The sequence below is a fragment of the Genypterus blacodes genome, unplaced genomic scaffold, assembly GCF_046128005.1.
Source record: "Genypterus blacodes isolate CSIRO-AG114 ecotype Tasmania unplaced genomic scaffold, CSIRO-AGI_Gbla_v1 ptg000340l_1, whole genome shotgun sequence".
NCBI lineage: Eukaryota > Metazoa > Chordata > Actinopteri > Ophidiiformes > Ophidiidae > Genypterus > Genypterus blacodes.
Genome location: NW_027467125.1, coordinates 187,501 through 212,412, shown reverse-complemented (window position 1 = coordinate 212,412; position 24,912 = coordinate 187,501). Strand labels below are relative to the sequence as shown.

General features: G+C 48.8%; 1 protein-coding gene across 1 annotated transcript in view; it reads left to right on the top strand.

The window, feature by feature from the left end:
• Window positions 1-229: 229 nt before the first annotated feature.
• Window positions 230-24,912, top strand: part of gpc4 (glypican 4) — a 31,977-nt gene continuing 7,294 nt past the window's right edge. The window contains exons 1-2 of the mRNA XM_076137876.1: window positions 230-1,191; window positions 20,653-20,811. Of these exons, the coding sequence (XP_075993991.1) occupies window positions 1,035-1,191; window positions 20,653-20,811 (316 nt within the window). The 5' untranslated portion in view covers window positions 230-1,034. The remainder of the gene's footprint in view (window positions 1,192-20,652; window positions 20,812-24,912) is intronic.

Genomic DNA, 24,912 nt, shown 5'->3' with positions numbered 1-24,912 from the left:
CACCTCACCATCTTGGTGACTTTAGGACAATGACTCATAGATCTAGGTCTTTGTTCCGGTCTCGGGGTTTGGTGTACCTGCTGCTATCTCACGCTGACAGAACAGACAGATAACTCCGGGTCACACGGGGGTCTGAGCTCATAAAACATGGATGTGATCTTAAGGTTACGTAATGTCTCTTTTTCTACATGTCGTCTGCCCCAGTTAGTAAGTCATAAGTTAGAGAGAGAGAGAGAGAGAGAGAGAGGAAGAGAGAGAGGGAGGGAGAGGGACAAGGAGAGACAGAGGGAGCGACAGAGGATCCTGCTCCGTGCTCCACCCCTGGTATTCCTGCTTTCCGGGTCTTTGTCCCCCGGATCTCGCAGTCCTGCTGGTCTTCACCGGGCTTTGCTGCTCGCATCTGGATCCCAGCGGCATTAACATACAGTGAGAGCGTCCCGTCCTATACGAGCCACGGCCTCCTCACGCCCGGAGAGAAAAGAAGAAGAAGAAGAAGAAGGAAAAACGCAACAAGACCAACAAGAAGAAGAAGAAGACGAAAGAGAAAAAGTAGAAGAAGAAGGAGAAAAAACTTTCCGGCGACTTTCTGATGTCTTCTTCTCCTCCTCCTCTCCCGTCGTGGTTACGTGTTCGTCGGGAGAATCTTAAAGAGCTCAGCCGGTTAGCGTCACTCCGAGATTTGTGTTTGTAGCTTTTGAAAAGTTTTTTTTTTTTTTTTTTTTTACGTTGTTGTTGTTTTCTCCTCTTTGCTGCTTCATTCGTGTTTTTTCCCGAGAGAGTCTGGAACTCGGCTTTTATCGTAAACCTTCGTGTTTCGTAGCGGACGACTTTTTGGACTGTTTTGGCGTGTTCTCGTGGTGTTTTTGCTGTGAATGAAGTGAAGTTTTACTGAAGGAACCAGCGCGGCTCCATGAGGAAACTCAGCCCGGGACTCCCTCAAACCTGCTGCTAGCTTAAACACACCTGAGCGCCGCTTTGTTTTTCACTTTTTTCACGTCTTTGTGGCGGTATAAGTTTGGTTTTTAAGTGACAAAATGAAGCCGCTGGCGTTGCTGTCCGCACTCTGCTCTCTGCTTGTGTTCACCGCGTCGACCAGCACGGAGCCAAAGTCCAGAAACTGCAACGAGGTCCGAGCCGCTTACAGCTCCAAAGGCTTCAACGTCAACGATGTTCCCAACAAAGGGGTCCAAGGTGAGTCCACACGGGTCCACACGGGTCCAACACGGCCTGCGAGGGGCCGGGGGCACGGTACCGCCGGGGAGGGGTTCTCAAAGGCGGGGGTCGGGCCCCTGGTGCGGTCCTGGGAAGTTTTCCAGGTGGTCCGGTACGAAATCACGATCATTTAAAGTAGACTGCGAAGTTTGTGATGAATAAGTTTGACTTGTTTTGACCTCGTTACAGTTATAAATGTGCTATTATTCTACTGTGCTATACTGTAAACTACAACCAGACCCTAAACGCCTCACAGATAAATTTCCTCTATTCGTAGTACAAGTTCGATTCTTTATCAGTTCGAAGTTGGATTTATGGACCATAATCTCCAAAGTTATATAGATGTTAACATTCTACACATTTCCTCATAAGTTGTGTGTGTTTGTTGAATGGAGAGAGAGCTAAACTCCATCCATGCACACACTCACTCACTGCACTCAGCTTTTTTCTTCAATCACAGTACAAACAACATTGGAGGTGCTGCTTGTTGGCTGATTGCTGCTACTGTAAACTCCAAACTACAAAGGCCTCAGCAGGTGACCCTCCAAAGGTCAACCGCCTCCCCAAAATAGTCAAAGTTAAGCTGGTTTATGACACCAGAAAAGTGTGCAAAGCTCTAACCTGGTGTTACCCCTTAAACAGATGAAAGCACATGTAGTGTTTCTCTGTCTTAGCTGTATGAGAACATGGTTAATCATACGCAGACGTGGAGCCTTTCATGTGTTAAAAGTTACAGAAGAGGGTTTGGAGAAGTTGCGCTGTAACATTTGGTGATGCATTCCTCAGGCAAATGTGTGCCTGGCAACTGCTCAGCGCTCTGCAGGACAAATATAGGCTTCATTTAGGAAATAGTTGAAGGTAATTCATAACAATAAGAGCTATAATCAACACACGGGGCTCAGCGCCTCACAGAACGCAGCCGGGCCTGTGTTTACTTCCAAGCTTCCTTAGTAGCGTCTCCTGTGGCTGTGAAGTGCAGACTGCCTGCAGTGATTTAGTAAACACTCCTGTGAATGAGCCTGACTGATTTTCCTCTCTGTGTTTGTCAGATTTAGTGGCTCTTTCTTTGCCTCTCTCTCTCTCTCTCTGTGCTGTGCTTGTTTCTGCTGCCTTCAGTCTGCAGGATGAGGCCGGGCAGCAGAGGCCACTGGGTTATAAATGGGAACTGTTATGTTAATAGAGAGAAGGAGGTGAGAAGGCGAATCAATTTAGCTCATAATGAGTTAAAGCCAAGTAATGGAAAGTTAGTTGGGGGGGGGGGGGGGGTTACAGTGGAGGCTTGAGGGGAGCAGGAGAAGGGGGTTGGGGGTTGAAATTCCACTGTGCCCTGCATACTTTAAATCCCTCCCTTCTCCCATTTCCTTTTCATTTTTATGGTGGTTAAAATCAATATGCAGACATTCGGCGTATTGAAACCCTTAATTCAGTGCGTTGGCCTGCCAGTGCTGGAGCAGCTTTGGTGGCTCTGGCGGAGGTATGTCATGCACGCTTGGCTTCTGTCACGTTTCCCCCCCTCCCCCCCCTTTAAAGCCTTTTAATGCACTTCAGTTAGGCATGGGCACCGCTGTTAACCAGCTGTTTACTCCCTCTCTCATTTGCTTTCATCGCTCTAAACTTTGCAGAGCCCAGACGGTTTATTTTACGGTGAAAGTTTAACAGCGCTAATTTAACTGACAAGGGCGAATGGTTTGTATGCGTGTCGTCTTTATTGTACCAAAGAGAGTTTAACTTTGCAAAGTTAGATGATGTTCAGAATGCCTGTTTTCTGTCGGGTTCATTAGAATTTGGGTGTAACTGCCAAAGAACCCAAGCACTTATTTTTTCCTGCATTTCACAGGAGCCTGCAGGTCCTTTGTCTTCCGCCTGTGTGTCTTTGTAATGCTAAACGTCATTGAGAGTAGCCCAACATGTCTGTGTTGGTCGAATGTAATTGTGGTGCGTTCGGCCGTTTTGAAAGAAGGGTCTGAATGTAGCCGGTTTTATTGTGCACGTTTGTGTGCTACACACACGTGCCTTCTTCTTACAATACATGCCTGGGCCTTGGGCTGGACGACCTCAACGAGCCGCCCTTTGTCACTGATAGAGACTGAGATAATTGATCCATACAAAGCTACGAGTTCTACTGTCATTAACGAAACACGGGAGTCACCAGAAAGAGAGAGAGAGAGAGAGCGAGAGAGAGGGCCGATACAAAAGCCCTTCACTCATGCAATCTCTCCTGTTGCTGGGGAGAAACTGCTCCACGTTTACAATCTTCTGTAGTGTCCTGTTTGTCCGAGCTTTAGGTCAACTCCAAACATGACCTTTCTTCTTCTGCACTTTAATTGAAATGGATACGAGCTTGCACCGGGGTTACACAAATAATTCTGTGCCTATTTACTTAACAATCTAAGTTTCCACCTAATGCAGGATAACAGCTCGGTGGGAAAGTTGCTTTCACCTCCAACATCAGCTGTTACTGAAGTGCTTTTGTTCCACATACCAGCGAGACGAGCTGCAAGCTGGAAATAATGTTTCCTTTATTTTAACCCAAAGCTGTGCAGCCTTTGGTTACAGAGCTGAGGTCCTGGGCTTCAGATACGACAGCACGTCTTTACCAAACTGTCACAGAAACGCTGGTTTATAAAATCTGCGTTGCTGCTCCTTCTTCCTCTTCCTCTTCTTCATAAAGCCGTGCCGGTGGAATGTGTGGCTTATTGGAGACGTAGGATTGAAAAACTGAGTTTTCGTGACCGCAAACGTCTTCTGTTATTGTTGGCAGGTTCGAGATAAGAATGTTTGTTACCGTTGAAATTACTGAAGGGCTTAGCTGAACCAGACTCCAGATTCAATAAAGATGTTTGCAGCAGTGAAATGTAATCGAAACACAGACGGCTACAGAATACACAGAATTGGTTAATCTAGAAGAACAAACTTAGTTGGTAAATTCCTAGTTGATCCCATGGTATCAATCTTTTACGGCTCCCATGAATGCGCTGCAGGACCAGGATCCAAGCTTCTTGTCAGTGTGACAGGCTGATGATTTGTTTGGGGCCTGTGGTTGAATCCGTCACTTCAATGGGGGAAAAAGACGCTCACAGGCCTAATGATGACAGATTAATTTAGTCTGTAATCATAGACAAGGTAAATCATGGTTTTAATGCCTGTGTGTTTGTGTGTAATAGGCTCTAGCCGTGTTTTACGGTTGGTATTTGGATGCCTGTGAACAGGGACGGCCTGTTTGAAGAGCCTGAGAGCAGGTTAACACTGACCAGATTGGTATCTCCATGTCGAAGGCTTCCAGTTGCATTGCTGGGCGTTGCACATGTCTTCTCCCCAACTCCTCAACCACAATCTGTTTTGGTTTACTTTGGCAGTCTGACCTGATGTCATGGCTCAGGTATGGGACAATGGTAGAGATGAAAGGGACGAGCCAAGAGGGTCGTTTTCCCTCCCTTCAGCACGACGAACATCCAGCGCTCATAATCAGTTCAGTGTATTATGACTGAAACTCAAAGCGCGTATGACCTCAGCACGTTGGCCTCTTGGTGAGCTGGAGACATTCTGCAGCCTCACATTGTGAGGACCGACCTCCCTCCCCCCTCCCCCTCCCCGTGGCTGCGTGCCCTGCATCATTAAGGTTTGGGAAATAACAGGTTGTGTTATTGCAGTGACATTCAGCAGATAAGATAAGAGCAGGGAACTGGGGCACAGCCGGCCTGTGGGAGCGTTTACAGCCAGAAGGCCAATATTTGTGTCACTCCAGTCTGCAGAACGCTGGCCTGGTATTCTAACACCTGTAATGATTAACTAGTAAATGAGGGGATAAGTGTCTGTGCTCGCCTCTCAATGTCACTCCCATGAAATATCACCAACCTCCCAGCTGTTCTATGAAACACTCTGCAAGTCGTGTTGTTATGAAGCAAACCCCTTGTTGTGGTGATGGTTGAGATATTTGGTGACTTTTAAAACAATGAGCTCCAAAAAACACAGAGAAGTAAACATTCAAAGCAGCGGCGGCGGCAAACACAACCGTCTGTGTTCTCCTAACAGTAAAGTGATCCTGAACCCAGTGTGTCACCGTCCACATCCCTGTGACCCCCACATGACCTTTGTTGGTGCGGTTTGGGTCAGAACGTTGCTGTTTATTATTGTAAAGTTGCACATCAAAGGCAGCACTGAGGGTCTCTGGAGCTTCTCTCAGGTTCTGCTCTAGGTGACAACGGAGAGCAGACATCTTTATCATCTCATTTCCTTTGACAGTTGATCTACACATGGAAAGTCCCATGTTGGTTGTTCTTTGAAGGATGTCGCCTGTAGATATCAGAGGCTCTTCCTGTTGTCACAAGATGTCTAGATGGATGGTTGTTTGTCACGTTACATAAGAGAGTGCCACTTAAAGCAATAATGTGTGTTACGATCAAAGAATCAAACGGTCACAGAGTCCCAAGAGGTTGAAAGCTCTTGTGTTGTCTTAGAGATTGTTGCTAAGCATTTCCTTGTGTTTATTTGCGCACTTTCAACTCTGAGAGATGCTGACTGAAATGCAAATTGGTTGATTTGCATTTCCTGCCAAACCTGTCGGATGAGGAGACGATCAGTTTCATGAGCCCCGACTTCCTCTGAAGGTCTCTGAGCGCCAGATTTAGTCAACTTTGATTCTAATCTAATTAAGGCAATACATGTAATCTTTCAAACTTCATGTAAACACATTAATTAGATTGAAATCCACATCGATCAATCAATTGGTTTACCGGAGCGTGTTAATGTTCCATCAGCTTACGATCGACCGGCGCGTTCTGCACCTGCAGCTCGCCTCACTTGGCAGGATTCCTCTAATAAGCCGATTAAACAAGTCGGCTAGGGTTTGAATCTTTTTAATTCCAGGACACAAATCGCAGTATATTCACTTCCTGTTCTTGCTGCGTTCAAGCGGCTCGACCACCTGTTAGCAGCAGACAGGGTTCAGAGTCCATCAACTGTGGTCTGAGCTCGCCGTGCTGTTGTTGAGAAGCTCGCCAGGGAACGACATCATTTTGTCGCTGTAATTCGCAGAGACTGATGTGAGAATATTAAGGTAAACTGCAGAGTGATGTTTAATCATCACTCATCGCCGCTCCTAAGCCGTGTTGTCAGTGATCTGTAACATTCTTCACTGCTGGCCGGCGCATGCAGCCGAGTCTCCAACATTCCTCAGGGCTGGCACAGACATCTGCAGCTTAACGGTGTAAATGAAACAGGTGAAATATTAATTTCCCCCCGGTCTTGTGCCTCCCTTTGGAGATAATAAGTTTGTAGTGTTACCAAACATGATCCACCCTCAGCCTTCACAGCCACGCTCGCTTTGCTGTCTTCACACTTTGTTAGATCATCTGAGGACGTCACAAATGTTGAGTTCCCGAGAAAATATATTAGATGTTTTTCCGCCCCAGGCAGGTCACATTGTTCCTTTAAGAAAACATCTGGGCGGATCAATCGGTGTCCTGTGAGGACTCGGTCAGGACAGCTGGAAACTAAACTATTTGATTATGATCTGCAGTATCAGGATGTCTGTCAGGATCGGCTAAAAGCGGCGATAATGTAAGAGTTCCTGTCGCCGTCTGTTCCCTATATGGGTCAAATCTTGGGTAACTGTTGGCAAGGCTTCAGGATAATTGAGTTTGGGTATCATGAGGCTGAGGTCTTGTGAACCCGAGGGGGGGGGCATCCAGATGGGACAGGGGAGGGAGGCAGCGTGGTTACACGTGCCCGCCAGCTCTGTGGTGCCTCGTCGCTCTTATCAGCTTCCTGTGATCGCAGGGCGGCAGCTGTGAGATCAGTGGAGGGGTTGTGTGTGTGTGTGTCGGGGGGGGGGGGGCTCTCAGGGCGTCCCGTTCTGCTCTGCCAGAAACAGCCGCCTTATCACCACTGGCTCTGAAACAAATAAACTTATCGCAAAGTGTTGGTCGTGCATGGAAGACGTGGCCTAAAATCCGGACGTACGTGTCTGAGTTGCTCCTTCCGTTGAATCCTTTTACACAAGGGAGGAATGTTAAGTTTCCCCCCTTTCTCTCATTTAGTATTCTGAGTGTAGCTGTGTGTGTGTGTGACATCTAAGCATCCGTAATTCCATCTCTGCATCCTTTGCTTTGCCCCCCCCCAATGGACGAATGAGCGACAGATCAGTGGGGGGTGGATGCTGTGTGTGGGAACAATTGAGAACCCTCTTTTAGGCCGGCCTGCCTCCCCCCTCCTCCCTCCCCTCCTCACAACATTCCACACCGGACCACCAAGACCCGCACACAGGGAGCCCCGGAGCTGGGAACACACGGCAACAAAGGGGGAGCTAGAGGGACTGACTGAGGCACGGAGGGAGAGAGAGAGAGGGGGGATTTGACTGACAGGAAAGAGTTTTGTAGGAGGACAAGCTGGAGTATCCAGGAGAAGAGTGTGTGTGTGTGTGTGTGTGTGACACAGGCTTTGAGAATCCGGGGAGGTAATGATGCATGCACGCACTGTGACTCATCTTGTCTCAGTCATGCGGTCATCGGCTTGCAGCCTCTTCCTCCTCCTCGTCCTCCTCAGTGACCGCATTAGGCCTCGGACTGTTTGGATTTAAAAACTCAAATTCTTGATTACCGCCACGCAAAATTGTGAGATGTACCGCAGTGACTCCAAACATGCGTACGTGTGAAGGAGCCTGAAGCTACACGGACCCTCGCACAGACAGGGGTGTGGTCCAGCTGCAACAAATACACAATCACAAGCGTTTGGCACTGCGGTCAAGTTTATTTTAGTGTTAAACGTTTGTCAGACGTTCCCTATACACAACCTCACAGGACCGTACAAATGGAAAAAGGGCTCTCATTGTGTTGGGGTGGAATGGTGTCATGCTTTTCTCCACCTGTGGTCTGACAAGGATGAGGCAGTCCAGACGTCTGTCGCCAGTTTAGGAGGACAAGGGAGAACCTGGAAAAGCTAGGAAATGCAAAGTCTCTACATTCTTAGGCTAAGAATTTTAGTTCACATTGGTGCTTTGAGGACATTCCCTTACCACAGTGAGAGAATGACACAGCAGCTCGGTATGTGTTCTCCTTCAACCATCCAACCACAACGACTGCATTTCAGAACACGCCTCTCATTTTTATGCATTTAATAAAATTGCAGATTTTTTTTTTTTTTTGCGGTAACTCTGTAATTGCACGTGGCTGAATCGCGATTTCAGTTTTAATTAGAATCATTGTGCGGCGTTTGGACGGCGCGTGAGTCTGTGGAACACGATCCACTCCTCTAATAACAGACCTAATGTTCTCTTTGTAGCCTGACTTGACTGTCTTCTTCTTCTTTTGTATCCTTTGGTGGATAAGTGTTTGACTTTGATGCAAACTGTAAGAAATCTGGCTCTGGCTTTGTGGTTTCCCCTGCTTAAAGTCGAGGGAAGCGACCCCCTCAAACGCCTTGTTAACACATCCTGTTTGCACACTGTTAAGTCGGCGGTCTCTTTCTCCCGCTCTGTCCCGGCTGACATATCAGTTCATTTTCCTCACCCTCCGCTCGCTCTGGAGCAGCTCCTCTGGGAGGTTTTGTTTCATTCTTTCAAGTCTTTTCTTCCTCCTCCATTCCCAGTGGTTTCCTCTTTTCCTTACTGCCGTACAGAGACGTTTGCTTCTTCGTTTCCTGCCTCTCTGCGCTTGGCTGTCGAGTCTGTTTGTTGTCTCAGCAAGACGTCCACATGATGCACAAGACAAAGGAGGGCCGCACCTTCTGCTTTGCTGTCTTTCCTAAATATTAGGGAAGCACCAATCCTACCTATTTACACCTGATCCCAAGTGGAGAAATACAACTGTTTGCAGATGACAACATTCTTTACTTGGCTACAAAGTCAACTGTTTGGTTGAATTCACAGGACAGTTTGAGGTTAATAGCAGAGTTAAAACAACAGAATGGATCAGACAATGTTCAATACGGTACACACACACACACACACGCACACACACACACACGGTTTGACTCTTCTGGCTGCTGAAGCCCTTTTGTGCGAGTGATGCTGGGTGTTGTATTTTTTGTTCCTGTGATATTGGAGCTGCTGTGCGTCTCCTTTGTGTTGATCACCTCAGCGCTGGTGTCACTCAGCCAGCTGTGAGGAGTGTGGCAAAGGGCTGTGGGCTCTGATCCCAAACTGCAGGGGTGGAGTGCAAAACCCTCTCGTCTGACACAACTAGGCTACACGCTCAATGAAGTCATCTCACTATGTCGCAGCGAGCGAGTGAGCGAGTTATGATGGAGGTGTAATTAAACCAAGGTTAAGTGATTTCTTTTCTTGTTGCTGCACGCGATGACCGGGCTGATGGTCATGATCATTATTAGAGTTTCTGCCACTGGTGTGGTTAGGGAGACCGTGAGGGACTGAAGCCAGGGACTCGCCTGGGTATTTGGGCTGGAACCCCAGTGCTGGGTCCTGGCCAGGCGAGCTGTAATCCCCGCTAATTACTCCCAAGGCCTACATCAAGACTCCCACCGCCGAGGCCATCGCTCACACTTAGCTAACTTTTCCAGACTGCCGTTAGCTTAATAGGTCTTCCTAATATCCGACTAACTCATCTGCTCGCTCTCGAATTTAGATTGACATAATGTATATTGTTTGCGATCAGGTTCCAAGGATTTTCTTTGTTGTTTTTTTCAAAAGTCTTTCTTCAGTTTCATATAAATCATCAAGTTTGACTAAAGGGTTTTCGATGCCGTCGGGTTAGAAAATCTAAAACATGAAGAAAGAAATGGACAGACTCCTGCTGGCCGAGCGCCGATTTACTGAGGCAGAAAAAAGGCACATAAAAAGATCAAATACTCGCTTAAATGGTAGCGCCAGAACTGCACAAGCATTGGGTCGGTGAGTCTGAGGGTGGTTTGTGCTGGCAGACAAACAGGTTTTTATGCGGGAATGCAAGTCCAACCGCCAATGGATGAAATATTTAACATCATCGGAATGACAAGTAGCGGTGATTTATGGACGCGTTGGCTACATATCATCAGAGAAACACTGAGCCATCCATGACTGAAGTCCATTAAACTATTGTACCGTCGGGTTTAGACTTTCTCAGCCCTTTGACAGGCGGCTATAAGGTTCTCTTCCCACCGCCCTCGCCGGTGTCCAGTTTCCTAAGGCCCAACAGGTATATCAGAATCTTTGTTGCCCTTTTGTAGCTTTGAGCCTCCAGAAACCTGATCTTGTACCTGACCTCATTCTGCCTGGGGGCTTCGCCGGGCCCTGTCCTGCCTCAACATCTGGTGGACTTCAGCTGCTTTTGGATGTCTGTTATAAACATTGTCAAAGAGCTCCCTGTCCTTAGGAGGGGCTCGCTGGCTTTTACTGCCGACAAAATGTTTTGTTTGTGTGTTAAAAGCTCTTGTATGTTTCAACAGAGATGGATTTTTTGGGATTCTCTTTTGCGGGTTCGGCCGGCGTATTTCACAATGTACAGGTTGAACACGGAAATCCATACGACACAAAGGAGGTTTTAAATGTAAAGCTGCTTGTGTGTGGCGCTCGGGGAGGACTTCATTGGTACGCTCAACAGTAGTCCATTTCTGTGACAACACAACCGTGTTTGCTCAGGGTCCTCTGCTAAAGCACTTGGCCTTAAGTAAAGAGTGTTTTTCATCTTCTCCTTTAAAGTCTGTTTTCATTTGTGTGCCATGAGTCAGTGGAAAGACGGAGGGCTGGCGGAGAGGGACAAGCGGGGAAGGTCTTTTGTGCCTCCTTTTTTTCCCTCCTCGTCTCCTCCCTTGTGATAATCACGCTGTGCTACAACTTGTCCTCGCCGTTTGTCTGAAAAACCTTTGCCTGTCTCTGCAAATCTTAAACGTAACACAGCCCCTCTCTCTCTCTCTCTCTCTCTCTCGCTCTCTTCTGACTCACATTCGCACACACTTGCCCGTGCTAACGTAAGCCCAGCTGAAACGTCAAGGTGGAATCCGTAGCGGAGCCGCGAGATCAAAAGCAGAAACTCAGCGGCTCCTCAAAAGCACATAACCTGAAAGAACGATGTGGACAGGATGAAAGATTAGACAAGTTGTTAACATGAATCATGGTCTCCGACTCCCTGAGAGGGTCTGTGTGGATGTAAAGACTCAAACTTCCAGCTGAGCGCAGTCACAAAGGAAAATCTGTAATTTATGTAGCTGAGTGTACATAGTTGAGTTTACGGCACCTGGCTGGAGTGCAGACGCTGGGACGCACCTGAGTGGAGGAGAAGCTAATCAGGTCTATTTAGCTAAAGGAGGCTGAACAAGGAGCATGTTGGGGAAAATGAATTATCAGGCAGACGGACACAAACCTTTTGTGTTAGAAACATGAATTCCTCCAGGCCGTGTTGGCATGAATCACAGCCTCCAGCTCCCTGGCAGTTAAAGTGGACGTCAGTTGAGCAAAGCGTCAGCTGCTTGACCTTTCATCTGTATGATCTCATTGCTTTGCTGCTATGCTTGTGTATTTCATGACCCCTGGCACACCTCGGCGCTCCTTTTGGGGCAGATGTTTACTGTCATAAGGTCTGGCTTCTTGCTAAGAAAACCACATTGTTGTGCGTCAAGGCGAAGGATTGTGCAGAGCTCACGGTCCAGAATGAAAGTGCCTGAGTAATTAATGCAGCGCTGGATTAGCTTGTCTGGATGATTGACCACTAAGGTGCAGTTCCTCCACTCCACCTCTCCTCCTCCTTTGTCTTTCTCTTTCTCAGCCAACGGTCTCTCTCTCTCACTGGTACTCTCTGCTTCAACATTCCATTCATTTCTGAACAGAATATATTGTAAACAGAGGTTTTTACCTTTATCTTCTAACGGTTTTCATGCTGTAGTCTCATGCAATTAAGGCAAGAATGCGAGTAAAGTAAGTTACTTTAATTAGAGGATAATCTAGGTTTTAACATGGATATAAATGTACAAAGTGTATAACCTGGTCAAACTGATTTTACCTGTTCAGAACAGCTCTGATGGGGTGAAAAGCCTGCCGTCCCAACTTTGTAATGTGGTGGGATGACTCATAAAGGAGGGTAACGGTCACACTCTCACTTCTCCCATCAAAGGTATTCATGCCACAGTGCAGACGTGTAAGTACGGCCGTTGGCCAGTGGAGAGGATGCGTCAAAGGAGAGCTAGAAGGAGACAAACCAGGCCGATCGCTGCGTGAAGGGATGCCACTGGAGGATCCGACTGGAATTTAGTTTGAAGCGTAACCGAAGCCTTTCAAGTCTATCAAGAGACTTAATGGAAACGTCTCCTATACCTCAGAGTGCAGGCCGGTCACATCAGAGGGTCGTACCAAACACAGATTCTAGTTCAGAGACTGCATGTTTTGCATAAAGAGCGTAACAGGTGGGAATCGTAGCTTTCTCAGGGCGCTCAGTGGTTTTGACTCTTTACATGGACTTGGGGAAGTGCAGGAGCGAGTTGAATCATTGACAAAGCGCTGACCTGGGAAGTGGTGTAGGCAGGGAGCTTTTGTGTGTGGAGACAAAGCCGGAGACGCAGAGCTGGGACGGGAGAGGGAAACGCACCGAGCGAGAAGCCAGGCAATGTTGTGGAATCTCCCCAGGGGCTTCTGGGTAAATGTTCATGGATGACAGCATTTTGGAATGTTCACAAATGGAGAGTTTTAATTGGCCAGAGGCCCTGACTGGTTTAGTAATCAGGATGGACTCTGGAGGGCTCAGAGTGATGAATCCCAGTGTGTGCTTGTTTGTGTGGCTGCATGCCTTTTTACACAATAATTAATTTCCCCATAACAGTGTTCAATTGATTTGGAGGCTTTTGCACAGATAATGAGTTTGACGTGACAAATTCTTAAACTGAATGATAAATTGGCCGCGCACATTGAGTAGAGTTACTGCAGCTCAGTGTTTCAGTGTCGGAGCAGCAGACTGGCTGAGCTCGCCGCTCTTTGTGCCATGTGACAGGCAAAGTTTGGCAGTTGAGTGTTTTGACAGCTGTGCTGCGCAAGAGATTTTAATTTTTGATTTATTTAAGGAAACATTTCACACAGGCATTATCCAATACCCTGTGGCTGAGTCTAAGTGCAAATACTCCCTCCAGAGAGTACTTTGTTAAACCAAAACTTCCTGTCTCAGACATGGATGCTGAACATTGTTCTGATGTTACAAGCAGCACTAATGTTTCTCCAGCTCACCACCCAGTAGGTCAGATGTTCCCGCTCTACTGTGATTGGGATTGTTTTGTGTTCACGTCTGACACTTCTGCTCGACGCTGCTAAATCATGGGTCGTCATGCCTCATGACAGCCGGGGGGGGGTCGGTCTCTGGTGAGGCGATTACACAGCAAATTACAACAACCGAGCTACGTGCTTTAGGCAAGGACATAGTCTTGGTTCACCTCTGAATTCAGTCACATGTCCTACAGGAACTCTGGCGCTCTCTGTGTTCTCTTCTGTGCGCATTAAGTGATACAGTATGGAAGAATATACATCATAACTAATGGACTACAGTTGGAACACGCTGTACTAAAACAACAAACGCATTTAGCTTAGATCAAAAGTTGAAAGAAGAAAGCCAGACGTAAATAATGAATCCCTGTCTTGTCCAATAACAAAGTCGAGTAGCTAATCCTTCCTATAAAGAGACTTTAGCACCTAACCTTTACTAAGCACACTTTCAGGCTCCATCCTTAATAGGCCTGTTAGTGAGCCCAGCTTCATAGTTGGAGTTGGAGTCAGAGTCATGAGTTGGTTGGAAGCGAGTGTATCAAACTGATTCCTGCTCTCATGTGGGTCAGCAGCCTGCTTTGGAATCGCACAGCGTCGGCTTCACGTCCGTCCAAACAGTGGAGCGTTCTAGCCTAGCCAACAGTAATACCACAGAAACGCTACAAGCTAACCTTGGTCACGCTCCTTTTCCATGTACATGCGTAAGAATCGGATTCTTCCACGACACCTGTGAGTAAAACCTTCAACGCTCCCTCTCAGTTATGCTTGGAAACACCAAACACAGCACTTTAGATTATACAAAAGTAATAGACAAGGCTTGGAACGCGCTACCCACCATTTTGTTAAAGCACTGGAGGCAGATTGAAGAAGTCCCCTGCCAGCGCCCTGCTCAGGCTCCCCTGGACTTCCCTTATTGGTTTGGCCCGAACGGCTGTAAACTTGTCATTACTCTATTTCTGAGAGACGCTGAAGTGTAGAGACGGAGTAGGTGGAAGTGCAGCCCGACCCTGATTATCTCCATATGAACAGCTGGCTCTCTAATAACGGTTTCCTCTTACTGCATAATGCTGGTAAACATTTTCTCCCTTGTGGGGTTTGCTGCTTTTGACTTTACGTGTTTTTTTCTCCTCTTGCACATGCAGGATGTTGGCGTGTGGGATAAATGTAACGTCTGGGTGTGTTACATATATCTTGGCTTTTTATAAATAGTTCTCTCTGTCCCCCTCTACATGTGTGTGTGGGCACACAGATCCCTGGCTCACTTTTCACTCCATTTCACAATCTTGGTACTTTCCTCTCTGTCCCCTGTGCTCGCTGCAGCCGTGATTTAATGGAGGGAAAACATTAAACGCACTACTACGTTTAACATTTCTTAATCTTTTATTGTTTGTGTTGGAAAGAGTCTTTACTAGGCTATGGTATATTCTGAAACCCTAAAGGTCTGGATGGTTACGACCCGTCTCAGTCTGACGTAGGAAATCTGCCTCACGTTTGGAATAAGTGAATATGACTTTTAAGCCCACTCAGTTTATTACTCCCTTTATTTCTGTGGCATATTGTAATCAGATCTCACACACATTATGGGGTTACTGAGCTCCCCCTCCTCTTCCTCCGTCTCCTTTTCCTTCCCAACCTTTATGTTGTCGTTTGTACCTTTTTGCACACTCTAAAGTAAATCTCCTACCTTCTGACGGAGCGTCGACACCTTCTGCCTCGTCTTTTGTCCCACAGTTGCAGATGTTGGGGAGTTAGTTGTTGGTACCTCCTCTGATTAGGAGAAGCCGCTCATCCTTTGCCCATTTGACATGTCCGTTACGCTTTGACACCACAGGAAGCGGCGGTTGAAAGAGTTTGTAAATCATTACTGAGACCGTTTTCATTGGCTTATACCTGGCGAGTCACTTTACAGTTATGGAAGCTTGATAAACGAGCTCCAGTCATCGTGCCGCTGGTTTAGTGTGGCGCTGTGTTTGGAGTGTGAATAACCCCCATTGTTTATGATTCATAACAATCCAGGTATTGTCTTTAGCTGGTGTGAAGCTGCAGGACATTAACAGTTTGACAGTCATGAGTCATATCGTCTCTCGTTACGTCTGAGCGCACTAAAGCTCCACGCACAGCTTCATATCTCTCAGCCACATTTTTTTAAGACATAATAGCCGTAATATTGTTGCATGTTAGTTTAGCCCGTAGTCTCGCTCTTCCTTTGCACTAATGTCAGGAATGTAGCTTTAGTTCAACTCATTGGATGATTGAGGAAAATGAGTCGTGTTGGCTTTCCCCCTCCCAACGACTACTGGCATGATGCCCTTGAGCAAGAGTCTGCGGTTGCGCTGAGCAGCAGTCCAACATGAATGTGTGCGTGTGTTTGTAGGCCTGATTCCTCCTGCAGCTCCGGCTCCAGGTTGTAAATAAGAATTAACTCTCAGCCGGCTCACCTAGTTAAAGGATTCTTGTAATACAGGGGAAAATATCAGGCGGGATTAGAAGCTGCGCTGTGAAAATGAGATACAAAAAGCTTCACAGTTTGACTCTGGCATGTCGAGTGTTTTCGTAGCGTTTGACTGATCTCATGAGGGAGATTCCACAGCCAAACCCTGAAGAGTTTGTACTTAATGTAGCTTTGGAACATTTACTCCATCAGTTTGTGTAGATGTCAGAGACTTAGCTTGTTTTCACGATGACATGTCAAACTTTGGATGACAAAACTGGATTGATGCCTCAACCTCCACGTTTGTTCCTAAAGGCAGGAGGCAGGAGATGTGTTTATGCCATTTTGAGGGCAGATAAGTGATGCTTGATCGATCAGGATAGCGACTGAAAACACTTGAAAGAGATTTTACAAAAGGTTCTGGTTTTCAGGTCCAAACTCGGTCACCTGCATCGTCTTTCTCTGGATTCTGTGTTATGCTTTAAGGACCCAGTCAATTCAGTTTCTATGAGGACTGTTTTCTGTGCAACATTCTCTTAGCTTCTTCTTCTTCATGTTATGCCGACACCATACCAATGGAACACCTGGGAGTTTCTATACGACAGCAATCAATGACACAATCCAGATGTTTCAGGGTGGGTTAGGGTTGTCGGTAGGGTTGTAGGGAATGTCATAACTTCCTCAGGCATCAATGAAACCTTTGCGACACGTTCTGTGGATCCATGCGGGTCCGTTCAAAGGTCCTGTCCACTGAATAACAAGAATCTCCTGACCCTACAACTTACAAATAATATCAAAGACCTAGTTGGGACGGTATTTACCTGAGAATAATACGATTGTGTTGTCAGGGTATCTCTTACAGAGAGCGGAGCCACGGTTCATGATACTCAGGGTTTAGTCTCTTCAACATCGAAGCACAGACCACAACTTTCTTTAGAGAGAGTCTGGAGAGATGAAAGAGGTCGAGACAAAAAGGCGGGGGGTGATTTGGCAACATGCTGCAACAGGAAGGAATCTAAGGAGTGAATGACTCTTTGAAAAAAAACAGCAATTGCTATGATTCAGGAAATGAAAAATGCATCGCTTTGCCGTCTCGTTTATCTCCTTTCATTTGTTCACACGTCTACACTTTCTCTCCTCCGCACACGTGAGGAACATTATGTCTTTGTGAACGTAACGCTCCCGAGTGAAAGGGGCTTAACGGCACACGGCCTCCCCTTTTTAAAGGCCGCAGGTTGAGGCCGGGCTGATTGTACCTGACAGGATGTGGAGCAGAACAGAAAGTTAGCCAACAAATGGCACCAATTCCCCTCCCCTTGGGATAATTACAGCCTAGACAGAGGTGAGGAGCGAGGGGAGAATGTTATGGCTGCAGGGTGTGCAAATTTACAACAGTCTGTGTGAGTAACGCTCTGCAGACGGGGCTGCGCTCTCATTAGGACGTTAGGGTGCAGAACACAGCAGGCCAATTTATTGTCAATCTTTGCATTCATGAGTGTCGTGTCGTTTCACAGAGCAAGTGGAGGATAATGTTTAGAATCTAAATTACCCCGGGATCATGTGTCCCTCGTCCATGTGTAAACCTACATACCAGTCTACCTAAACTACAGCCACACTGCATCCTTTAATTATTTACAAATGTTAACGACTGTGTGACTCTGCAGAGGGTTGGTTCAGTCTCAGACCACCGGGCTCCAATTAGTGACAGACGCTGGTGAATGGTTTGCGACAGCCAACTGCCCCGCCGGCCTCCCTCGCGTCCCTGTGAGCCGTCTGAGGAGGGGACAGAAATAATCTTCAGGGACTCTGCGGCCACTTCTATTTTTGTTTTCTGTGTGTGTCTGAGGCTTTTACGGCTCTTAATTGCCTCTATGTGTGTTTTTGTATCTGTGGGCCAATGTGTCGGTGTTATAATTGGAGCTGGTGGGTTCTGGGGGGCGGGGGGTGAGTTACTGTGTGTGGTGGATGTGCTGGCTGGCGGACGGGGGGGGGGGGGGTCAGAGGACAGGACCTCTCTCAGAGGAGTGGCTGTTAACCCCTGACCCCGCTGGTTAAGCCTGCAGGGTGGTAGTGGTGGTTGCAGGGGGGCGGGGGCTGGGTGGGGGGGCACCCTGAGGTCCGTCTGGTTGGGGGGCACATGATGGCAGGCCGAGGGGGGCGGCGAGGTGTCTAATCTGGTTTTTGTCTGTGTGGCGTTTTCACCTCCCCCACCATCCTTCCTCTGGAGCCCAGTGTGAGAGGCAGGCCAGCGTCAAAGGGAAGTGACTTATTTTATGAGCCATTTAAAGGGGATGGTGGCCCCCCCACAAAGGGGAGGCAGGGGGGCAGTGCAGGCCTGATGAATACCATGACACACACTCACATGTTTGTTTACAAGCTGGCCCTCTCTTGTTTTGAACACCATAAATGGCACTTTTGCTCTTGAGTGACATGTGAACAGAGTTGTGCGTCTGTGTTCTGTTTCATCTTTAAGCACTCGGAGACGTCGGAGGCCTGAGAGGCTCTAAAACCAAATCTATAAGGCAACAAACACGCCAAGACGTCTCACACCAGTGATTAGAACGAAGCTAGCAATGCATCAAAGCCTCATCTATGGTTTTAGCCTGAGGTAACACGCACAGCATTCTGGGAAATCTGCCTGGTGTAGAATTCCGAAGATCAAAACAGTTGAAACATTTGTTTCCCTCTTCGGTGGAGCAACCAAGAGAAGGTTCCATGTTGCTGTTGTGAGACATGAAAGCCTTCAGATGTCAGCAGTGGGACATTCAAAGTTTAATCGATGTGTTCAGCCGTTTTTCCAGTTGCTCGTGTGGATGGACTTTGTTAATGGAGGCTAACGTGGCTAACTTGGTCCCTGTACACACACACACAGTCTCGCCCATGTTTTGCTCTCTCTCCCGTGTGTTTACCTGCGGCGTCGGCCTCGAAATGGCCGCCGCACGACGCCCCAACTCCTAAAGACGCGTCACTCCAAATTCCAACGCGATGCCGATTCCTCTCGGACAGAACTCCGCTCGCCGACGTGTCGCTCTCTCCCACTCTCTCCCGCTCGGCCCTTTTTTCCCTCGGCGGTTTGAGAAATTGGCTGCCAGAAATGTTTTCACAAAGTATGCATTAGCTCAGGACCTGGGCTTCTCACCCAGCTAATCCGCCCGGCAACAATGTGACGTTTGTGCAGACGTCCCTGTGAAATATTGACCATCTCACTTTTATTTGTGTACTTTGGTAACCGGGGCTGTTTTCCACGTGGATATAGGCCTTTTGATTGTGGGCCTGTGCTGCGGGCGAGCAGGGGGCCCTGCTGGAGGAGAAACTGGATGGCTGTTTCACCTAAAAGTTCATTCTGTGTGCGTGTGTGTGTGTGTGTGTGTGTGTGTGTGTGTGTACCCGCTGCTCCCTGTACCTCCAGTCATGGTACAAAGAGCCATGTGTTGAGCAGTGATGTGATGTGTGAATGTGTTTAGCTAGTGGCTGCCAACTGTGCCTGCCTGGGCGTGCATTCGTGTGTGTGTGTGCGTGTGTGTCTGTGTGTGTGCGCGGATGCCGATGTTTATGTTGGTGTACGTATAGGCGAGTGGGGGAGGGGAGAGACGGGCCCCGAGCTGGAGGAAGAGAGATGAGTTTGGGGAGAAGTAGTGACCCGAGTCCTGATCCCCAGAGGCGGCGGTCCGGTTTGTGGCGCCGCCGTCCCTTCCTCCCTTCTGTGCCCTGTTGGGGCGATTGCGTCACTCTAAGCCGCTTCTCACCCGACAGGCTCTTTCACCTCTGTGCGTTTCAGCCTCTTCACCTTCTTCACAGCCGGCCGAGTGTTTCTGTGTGAGCGCCGCTCTCTAAGGAGCTCTAACGGCCGAGCAAAACATCAATTTAAAGCTTCATATAATCCGGCGTCTTCGCACGTAGCAGGGGCCGGGGCGGGCATCGGGCGCGAGCCGGCGGGGAAAACTAAACAAGCGGCTGGTGCCTGGATGGAAGTGAAAGGAATCACTGTGTTCTCCTCAAGTCCAGCAGCCGCGTCTAAAACAAAACATTATTGCAGCTGCAGCCGAGCGTGCGTCCTCCACTTACGCCGCTTTTAATTGGATGTTAAACAGCCACTTCACCGGGCAGCTGATCAACCTATCACAGGCGGCGTTAGAGTCTCTAATAAAGGTCCAGATCAGAAAACGGCTCAGCTCACATGGAGATTTGGTGTCGCCTGTTTCAGCTGAACTCACACTGACACACACACACACACACACACACACACACACACTGGGGCACCAAAACACTGCTTAGCATATTTTATGATCATGAAAAGGTCAAAGGTTGGGACAAATGGCAATGCTGGGTTTTACAAGAGGTTATGTTTACTTATAAGAAACCAATCAGATCTTCACTAGAACCAGGAGTGATGTGGATTAAGGACGTTTTTGTGGTTTTACTTGATAAATTACAAGAAAACAATCGCTCAATTATTATTAAGACAGTCAGATTTGTGTGTTCTACTTGCTGGACAACTTGTGTTGTTGTTTACGTAGAGCTCTGCACTCTGCAGCTCTGACTCATGGACGCAGCTTCAGTCTGAGCGATGCAATGAATCCCCTTAAGAGCATTTACGGGGCTTTTCACACCTTAAGTGCTTTTGCTTTGTGAGGGGCGGGGCCGTTTCTTCAGAGCTAAAAGCTTCAATTCAATGAAATACAGGAAACTCTGCTCCTGTTCTCAGATTTGATTCTAACCTGAAAAACATCTTTATAGAGCCTCAGGTGTAGATGGACCTTTGACCCTTTGAGACAGACGCTCTCCTGCAGTAAGATGTCGTACTGAACGTCTCCTGTCCCTCTCCTCTCTTTTCCAGGAGCTCCTCTGAAAGTTTGTCCACAAGGTTTCTCCTGCTGCACGGTGGAGATGGAGGAGAAGCTGAGCCAGCAGAGCCACACGGAGATCAAAGCTCCCGTCTCTCAGCTCAGCGCCAACCTGCAGAGCACCTTCAAACAGAGGCACAGCCACTTTGACCGTAAGCAAACACACACACACACACACACACACACACACACACACACACACACACACACACACACACACACACACACACACACACACGCCACCCACGCCACCCCCCAGACCCGCATTGTTCCTCTGGCCAGAGCGTCCCGGCGGCTGCAGCACTTGTGTTGCTGGGGTTTGACAGACGCTCCCACCTGCCAGAGCAGCGGAGACACTCAGTCTGTGTGTGTGTGTCTGTCCACCCGTCCACCTGTCTCTCAACGTCTCACCCAGCCGGCCTCATCTCCCCGCCGACGGGTCCCCCGACTCTCCATCTCTGCCCTCCAGAGACACACACACACACACACACACACACACACACACACACACACACACACACACACACACACACACACACACACACACACACACACACACGCCTCCAGACAGACCACACACATGTTGGGATTCAGACTCTGTTCTTCCTGTGTGTGTGTGCATGTGTGTATGCTGTAAATATTAGGATCAGGTTTCTCTGCTGAGGCTCTAACACATGGGAACATGCAGCAGTGCTGAGTCACCGTTAGTGTGGCGGCTTTGAATACCCTCAGCTGATATATATACATTATATACTGCATATGTACAAACACACACACGTGTGTGTGTGTGTGTGTGTGTGTGTGAGCCACATGTACAGCGCTCAGATGTGTTTAATGTCACACACTCAGAGTTGTTGGGTTGAGTCCATCAGAACATGAAAGCACACGGATCTGCGTCACACTCAGGGAGCGTCGTTAAAGTGCAGCCTTCACATAGGTGACCTACATACACACACACACACACACACCTATATACGCTCTAAATACTTTAGGTACGTAGTAATGATGAGGTCTAAATCCTAACAGCTGGCACAGTTTAGTGTTTTGAACAAACCTGCAGCCTGAATATAAACTTTATGTTCTCACTGTTTGTTTGCACTTATTCTAGGTGCGTTCACATGACAACCCGTTTGCGTGCGTGCGTGCATGCGTGTGTGTGTGTGTGTGTGGTGAGACACCTTAACATCGTATGTGTTTGTGAAAGGGAGTGAGGCATGGTGGGTAACGGCCAGAGCATGTATTGCAGCCAGATGTGAACAGGAATGTGACGTGTCGGAATGCAGCAGCGGCTCGAGCCCCCCGCCCCCTAAGCCCCCCCCCCCTCTCTGCACCCCTGCCCCCCCTGTCCCCCGCCCCTCTCTCTGCCCTTTGTCCCCATCTCATGCCTCTCTCCTTTCCCAGACCCCCCCCCCCCTCGTCCTCCTCCTCCTCCTCTCTTCGTCTTCACACTGAAGTCTAATTGAACTTTCTCACACTGGATTCTCTCTGTATGAATATTTAAAGTGAGCAAATTGACTCTAGAGAATGATGAAGACGAGGAACACACTCCCTAAGCACATTAATGCTATCAAACAAACACACACACACACACACAGAACCAAAGGCTCCTGTGAACACTCAATGCAAATACAGAATGCGCTCCTGTTCCTCATGTATGGTTGAATAGTTTCCTTCAGGCTCTACAGTGAGAGTCCCAGCTGCAGGGTCACCCAGTTGACCAAGAGGGGGCAGCGCTGGCCCCCTGCAGCAGAACTGGTTTCCCCTCCTGCCCCCTTTGTGCCCCGGCCCCGGCCCCCGCCGCTCTGCCCCAGCCGCGTGGGTGCAGACCCGCCCGTCTGATCCGTGCGGGGACACAAAGGCGGGCTGTGCTCTCCTCCACCTGGGCCATTAGACCGCTGCTCTCACTGGATAAGGTGACGGGCTCGGGTTCCCCTCCCATTATTCCCCGTTCTCACAGAGACACCCAGAAACAAGCGCTGCCCGGCGGCGGAGCTCGCATGGGAAGTGGTCGCCATTGTGTTTCCCGTGCCCGAAGGCCTTCGTCATGACGACAGGAGCGAGCGAGCGGACTCCGATCAGAGAGTTTGATCTGAAGCTCGACCTATAAGCCTACGTCTGCGTCCTGACACACACACACACACTCACACACAGCATCACATCTTCACTCTGAGCCTCCACACAGAGGAGGCAGTGTTTGTGTCCGCAGCGATGCTGGAGAGAACCTGGAACTCTGAGCAGCTCTGAGTCTCCATTCTCTCCTAATCAATAAACTAAATCAAGCTGAGGCAAACTCACACATGAACCTCCTCAACCTCCTCAACCTCCTCAACCTTCTGGCCCCAGCTTATCTTAGAAACCATGTTCAGACCCGGCCTGACTCACACACATACACACACACACACACACACACACACACACACGCGCACACGCGCACACGCACACACACACACACACACACACACACACACACACACACACACGCAGACAATGCGCAGCTGCATGTACACGAATGAGTCGACATACACTCACACACTCTCTCACACACACACACACACACACACACACACACACACACACACACACACTAACAAACTCAGGAAGTGGTGTATGTGATTAGGCAGGCTCTCATCATGCGCCTGGGGGTCGGAGTCACGGCCAATTAAGACCCGGGCCAGAAATAGTCCTCTGCTCTCTGTGAGCGCTCAGTGTGTGTTTGTCCTGGACTCAGCCTGTCTGTCTGTCTGTCTGTCCTGCTGCACTGACCCCGTCCAGCACAGAAAGCCTATGTCTGGGATTTAAGCAGTTGGGATTAAGGCCCCTTCCCTCTATACACACACACGCACGCACGCACGCACGCACGCACGCACGCACGCACGCACGCACGCACGCACGCACGCACGCACGCACGCACGCACGCACGCACGCACGCACGCACGCACGCACGCACGCACGCACGCACACACACACACACACACACACACACACACACACACACACACACACACACACACACACACACACACACACACACACACACACACACACACACACACACACACACACACACACACACACACACGCGCATACCAAGAGACATCCATCCCTACCACTGAAGCCCAACAGCAGGAGGGACAGAATCCTATAAGAAAAGGGAGAAGCGCAGAGACTAATTGGCACAAATAGGATGCAATTACTGCCTGGGCTGGGGAGTGGGAGGAGCTGAGTTTATAGAGAGAGGGGGGGGGGGGAGGAAGTTCAGAGCTCCTCGCAGGAGGAAGAGGGAGGGAGCAGTGGGAGGAGATGGGTCAGCTCCTCTGTTCCCATGATGGATTGGGCCCAACGTCGTCACTCATGATTTAGTGCTGCAGTGGAACACGCATGTGGAAACAGTGACAGAGCGAGAGGAAGGAAGAGACGGAACCTCGCAGGAGCCCGACTCCTCTCTCTCTCTCTCTCTCTCTTCTCTGCGTTTAGCCACAGCTCTCTCTCTCTCTCTGTGTCTCTCCTGCGTAACCTTTCACCTACATTCTCTCTAACCATTGGCCGAGCGACAGGCACATTTTTAATGGAAAATCCGGAGGGAGCTCAGGGTTCTGGGTTCTGGGGTCTGGGCTCGCTGCTCGGCCCGTTGGCAGACGGCTCCGCGTCATAAAAAATGTTTTTAATGACAAAGCAAGATGCCTGTGTAACGCTGCTCACACTGCAGACCCTCAGCCACACACACACACACACACACACACACAGCGCCTCTTCTTAAGCCGGGCTGTGGAAACGAGCCGTGGGTTTGTCCAAACTCATTACAGGGCTTATCTGTCTGCATGGAGGAACACAGAGAGGAAATGGAGGAAGTATTGAGTTCTGCTGCTTCTCCTCCTCATCTGACTTTAAACTTGTGGCTACTATGACATTCCATAGCAGGGGGGGGGGGGGTCTTTTGTTTTAATCTCTGTCAATGGAGCGTGGAACTTGGTGCCCTCTCCCCTGTCTTTGTGTGTGTGTGTGTGTGTGTGTGTGTGTGTGTGTGTGTGTGTGTGTGTGTGTGAGGGGGGGGAGTAGGAGGGGCAGTGATGGTGGGGAGGTAAATGGAGGGGCTGCGGTGTTTCCGGTATCCTTGGCGACACAGTGGGGATTTGGAGTTAAAAAAGCCCTCAACTTAACCCTCCCCAAGTCGCCTAACCCCCCCACACACACACACCCCCCACACACACACACACACATATACCCCCCTCTGCCTCATTTTTTCTATTTTGTGT